The sequence below is a fragment of the Diospyros lotus genome, chromosome 3 (assembly GCF_014633365.1).
Source record: "Diospyros lotus cultivar Yz01 chromosome 3, ASM1463336v1, whole genome shotgun sequence".
NCBI classification, from domain to species: domain Eukaryota; kingdom Viridiplantae; phylum Streptophyta; class Magnoliopsida; order Ericales; family Ebenaceae; genus Diospyros; species Diospyros lotus.
In genome coordinates this window covers 444890-447252 of record NC_068340.1, presented here as the reverse complement: position 1 = coordinate 447252, position 2363 = coordinate 444890, and the positions used below count along the sequence as shown (strand labels likewise).

The following is a 2363-nucleotide window of genomic DNA, read 5'->3' as shown; positions in this document are numbered from 1 at the left end:
TATATACTTGACCTATCAAATAGATATTGGATCAAGAATAATAACCAAAACATAACTTTATTTATTTATATTTAATTACTGTGTCCGTGGGTGGACGGACACCAATACTGCTTTAGTTGCACTTATTTAAGTAAATTATTACAACTTCACGATAGATGGATAGATAGATAGATGTAGTTCTATCGTGATTTTTTTGGCAACTAATTAAGTAATCTTACAAGTGAAAAATTCTGTAGCGAGCATATATAGTCTGCAAGAAAATGTTTCAGGACAACTTTTTTGTATCGATATGAATTCACTTACTGAACTTTGACTTTCATGAATGAATTTATAACGATACTAATTCTGTTGTCTTGAAATTTTTTCCTGCATATATTATTCACGCTAGAGAACCTTCCATCTCGATCGGTGGGGCATATTACTCCTGTGAGTGACCACCGACTTCTCTGTTCTTGAGGATTATGAAAGTGAAAGAGGTTTTGCTCAGAACAAGGCGTCCACCATACTCATAACTGACACCAACATCATTGCAGAGAGCTGCACTGTTTCTGCCAGGGCAGTGAACCAACTTGTAGAAAGGATAATCACAGGTGCCACCAACCTTCTTGATGTAGAAGCAGTTAGGGTAGGTTTCCGGTCCGAACTCTCCTTCGATGCCGTCGATGGTTATGAACCACTTCCCTGCCCCTGGTTGGTACGTAGTCACCGACCCTCTAGACGGTCCTCTGGTTGCAGCTGAAGAGAGGTCCAGGGCCGGACCTTTCATGAGGCTCATGAGGCAACTGCCTCAAGACCCATGAAAATTTGGCTATTTGGGGGCCCATAAATTGGAAACCCCCCTTTTGGTAAGGGCCCAGCTGCCCCTCCCCTTGCAAAGCTTCATGTTCGTTGTACCCTTCTCCCCTTCTCGCTTTTGTTGCCCTCTCTCGCTCTATCACTCCTTCTCCGTTGCTCTCGTCCCCACGCTTCGCCTTTGTCGGCTCGCTTTCACCGTCGGTGGCTCGCCCTCGCTCTCGCCTCTCTTCGCCTCTCTCTCATTTCCTTGCTCCTTCGGATCGTCAATCTTCGCTTTCGCCCTCGCTTTCTCGCCTATTACTGCTCGGTCGGCAGTTGCTTGCCCTCATGGCCGGTCATTGGTGGCTCGTTGCCTCACTCATATGCTCTCCGTCACTCCAGCCTCCAGATTCAGTCTCCTGTCTCCGCTCGCGCTGCCTCAGATAATTAGATTCAGTCTTTGAAGCATATCTGCTTACTGCTTAGCTTCAATGAATCAACTTTTAGCGGTTACGGTTAGTTTCTCCTTCATGAATCATTTCGTTTTTCGTTTATGATGTATTGGGATATTTGGATTATTGGATAGCTATGTCTATTTTATTGATGTTAGCAGAACAACTGATTATGTAAACTTGATTTGATATTTTTGCTTATAGTTTAGAGTAGTTTTTAATTGATAATTTAGAAAAATTTTAATTTTATTCATTAATATGGTATAAATATTTATTTATTTTTTTGATATTTTATTATAAAAAAATAAATTTTAAATGTAGTCTATGATTTGGGGGCCCATTTTTACATTTCACCTCAGGGCCCCCATATCTCAGGTATGGCATTGGAGAGGTCCTTCGATGAACTTGATGTTGAGATTGGTGTCGGTATTGACGATGCCATTTATGTCGGTTACAGGTGAAAATCTTACTGGAATTCCTCTAAAGAAGAGTCTAGTTCCCCAGGCGACGTCAACGGGACATGTGTTATTTAGACCAGGAAGTGTTAAGACTCCTCCCTCGCCTGCACCCCAAGTAAGAGATCTGATGAAGTAATCCTGGTCGACGAGGACCTTGTTGCCATTGCCATCTCGCAAAGCAATAGGCAACGAGACTAGTGGTTTTGTAGTGAAAACAAGGAGAAAGAATGAGACATCTATTAGTGCTGATGATGGACTCTTCATGATCGAAAGGAGAGTGCTGGTATTATTATTTTATTAGCTTTGGTTGATGTGGGGAAATTGAATGGAGAAGAACTTGAATTTATAGAGATTCAAGGTGAGGTCCACTGTGCTATAACTTCATCCCATCATTCACCATTAAGCGTTAATGCTGGTATTATTAAGTTGTTTCGATCCTTCCTATCGCTCAATGCGGGATGTTACATTCTCCTTCCCTTGAGCACATGACGTTCTCGTCATACGACCTTACAACTGGTCCCAGATCTCCCCCCGATGAATGGCCGATGTGGGATTCGCCTAAGGTGCCTACAATTTAAATATTATTGCCTTGTATAATTTGTTCTTAATTGTTTGTTTGTGTCCAAGTGTAGGCAAATTATTTGTAAGCATTTAAATTATTATTGAGGATTGTATATGT

The 2363-nt window shown here is 41.6% G+C and overlaps 1 protein-coding gene across 1 annotated transcript; it reads right to left on the bottom strand.

Moving 5' to 3' along the window:
* Positions 1-418: 418 nt before the first annotated feature.
* Positions 419-1948, bottom strand: LOC127798359 (latex serine proteinase inhibitor-like). Its single transcript, XM_052331877.1, has 2 exons — positions 1632-1948; positions 419-782 (listed from the first exon to the last, which is right to left on the bottom strand). Exons 1-2 carry the CDS (start codon positions 1946-1948, stop codon positions 419-421), a joined length of 681 nt encoding a protein of 226 aa, XP_052187837.1.
* Positions 1949-2363: the final 415 nt, after the last annotated feature.